The sequence below is a fragment of the Antrostomus carolinensis genome, unplaced genomic scaffold, assembly GCF_000700745.2.
Source record: "Antrostomus carolinensis isolate BGI_N321 unplaced genomic scaffold, ASM70074v2 scaffold35319, whole genome shotgun sequence".
Classification (NCBI taxonomy): Eukaryota; Metazoa; Chordata; class Aves; order Caprimulgiformes; family Caprimulgidae; genus Antrostomus; species Antrostomus carolinensis.
The window spans coordinates 3609-4871 of record NW_010337022.1 but is presented as its reverse complement, the minus strand read 5'-3'; the positions used below and the strand labels follow the sequence as shown (position 1 = coordinate 4871).

Genomic DNA, 1263 nt, shown 5'->3' with positions numbered 1-1263 from the left:
AACCAGGACACACAGGGAGGTGCAGCCTCCCCACTAAGCTGCTGTGGGGTGTCCTGGTACAGGGTTCACCCTGTTATGCTACGTCCAGACCCACGTTCAGACCAGGGGCTGGGGGGCAGAACTGGGCAGCAAAGCCCTGGCAGGGTGAGGAGGGCTCAGCTGGAGGCAGGCAGTGGATGTTGGGGCAGACAGGGTGTCTCGTGGAGCACCACAGTGTTGGTCTCAACCACCTCAGGGATGGTTCTTGCTCAGTTTAGGGCAATGTGCCAGGGCTGGGGCAGTGTCACCTCACCATCTGGGGGGGGTCCTGCCAACCCTGCTGACGGGTCCTGCCAACCCTGCTGACCTGTGTCCCCTTTGCCCCTGCAGAAGCTGGCCTGGGAGCAGCAGGAACCAGCTGAGAGGAAGCTGAACTTCGTGCCCCAGCAGTACCGGTGCCTGCGAGCTGTGCCTGCCTATTCCCGCTTCATCCACGAGCGCTTCGAGCGCTGCCTGGACCTCTACCTCTGCCCACGCCAGAGGAAAATGAGGGTGAGGGCATCTCCTACCCCTGCACCCCTTCACCCAAGAGTCCTGGGGACATTCAGACTGTCCTCTGCTCGTTCCTGTGTATGCCCTGATGCCACCCAGCTGGTCAGGGAGCACAACCTGCTGCTCCTAACAGCCTCTTGCCTCTCACCCACCCACAACACTGGTCCCAGCTCTCTGCAGAGCTCCTGAGCTGGGATGGGGCCGTGCCACGCTGGCAAATCACTCTGCTGTCATCTCCCTGTGCCTCAGAGCCCCGAGACTGGGATTTCCAGCTGGAGCCCGTCCTGGGGCTGTACACCCCTGCACCCAGGGCACCAACACCAGTGCCAGGGAACTGAGGTGCAGCCTGGGTGTATCTCACCACCTCCCTCTCACAGGTCAACGTGGACCCGGAGGACCTGATCCCCAAGTTGCCAAAGCCACGGGATCTACAGCCCTTCCCAACCACCCAGGCCCTGGTAAGTGGATGAACAGAGCTGGGGGAAACTGGTGTCCACACCTGTGGCAGCAGGATGTTCCCAAGCTGGTCCCAGTCAGGCGTGGCATGGCCATGAACCCATCACAGCTGGTGTGGGCACAGCTGCTGCCCACTTGCCCTGGAAGTTCCAGACAAACTTCAGGAGAAACTTCTTTCCTGTGAGGGTGTTGGAGCCCTGGGACAGGCTGCCCAGAGAGGGTGTGGAGTCTCCATCTCTGGCGATGTCCAAACCCACCTGGACCCTTTCCTGTGTG

The 1263-nt window shown here is 61.4% G+C and overlaps 1 protein-coding gene across 1 annotated transcript in view; it reads left to right on the top strand.

Moving 5' to 3' along the window:
- Positions 1-369: 369 nt before the first annotated feature.
- The window catches only part of BOP1 (BOP1 ribosomal biogenesis factor), a gene marked incomplete at both ends in the record, with an annotated part of 4238 nt that continues 3344 nt past the window's right edge, over positions 370-1263 (top strand). Inside the window, 2 exons of the mRNA XM_010175073.1 lie at positions 370-531; positions 909-989. Coding sequence (XP_010173375.1) covers positions 370-531; positions 909-989 — 243 coding nt within the window. The remainder of the gene's footprint in view (positions 532-908; positions 990-1263) is intronic.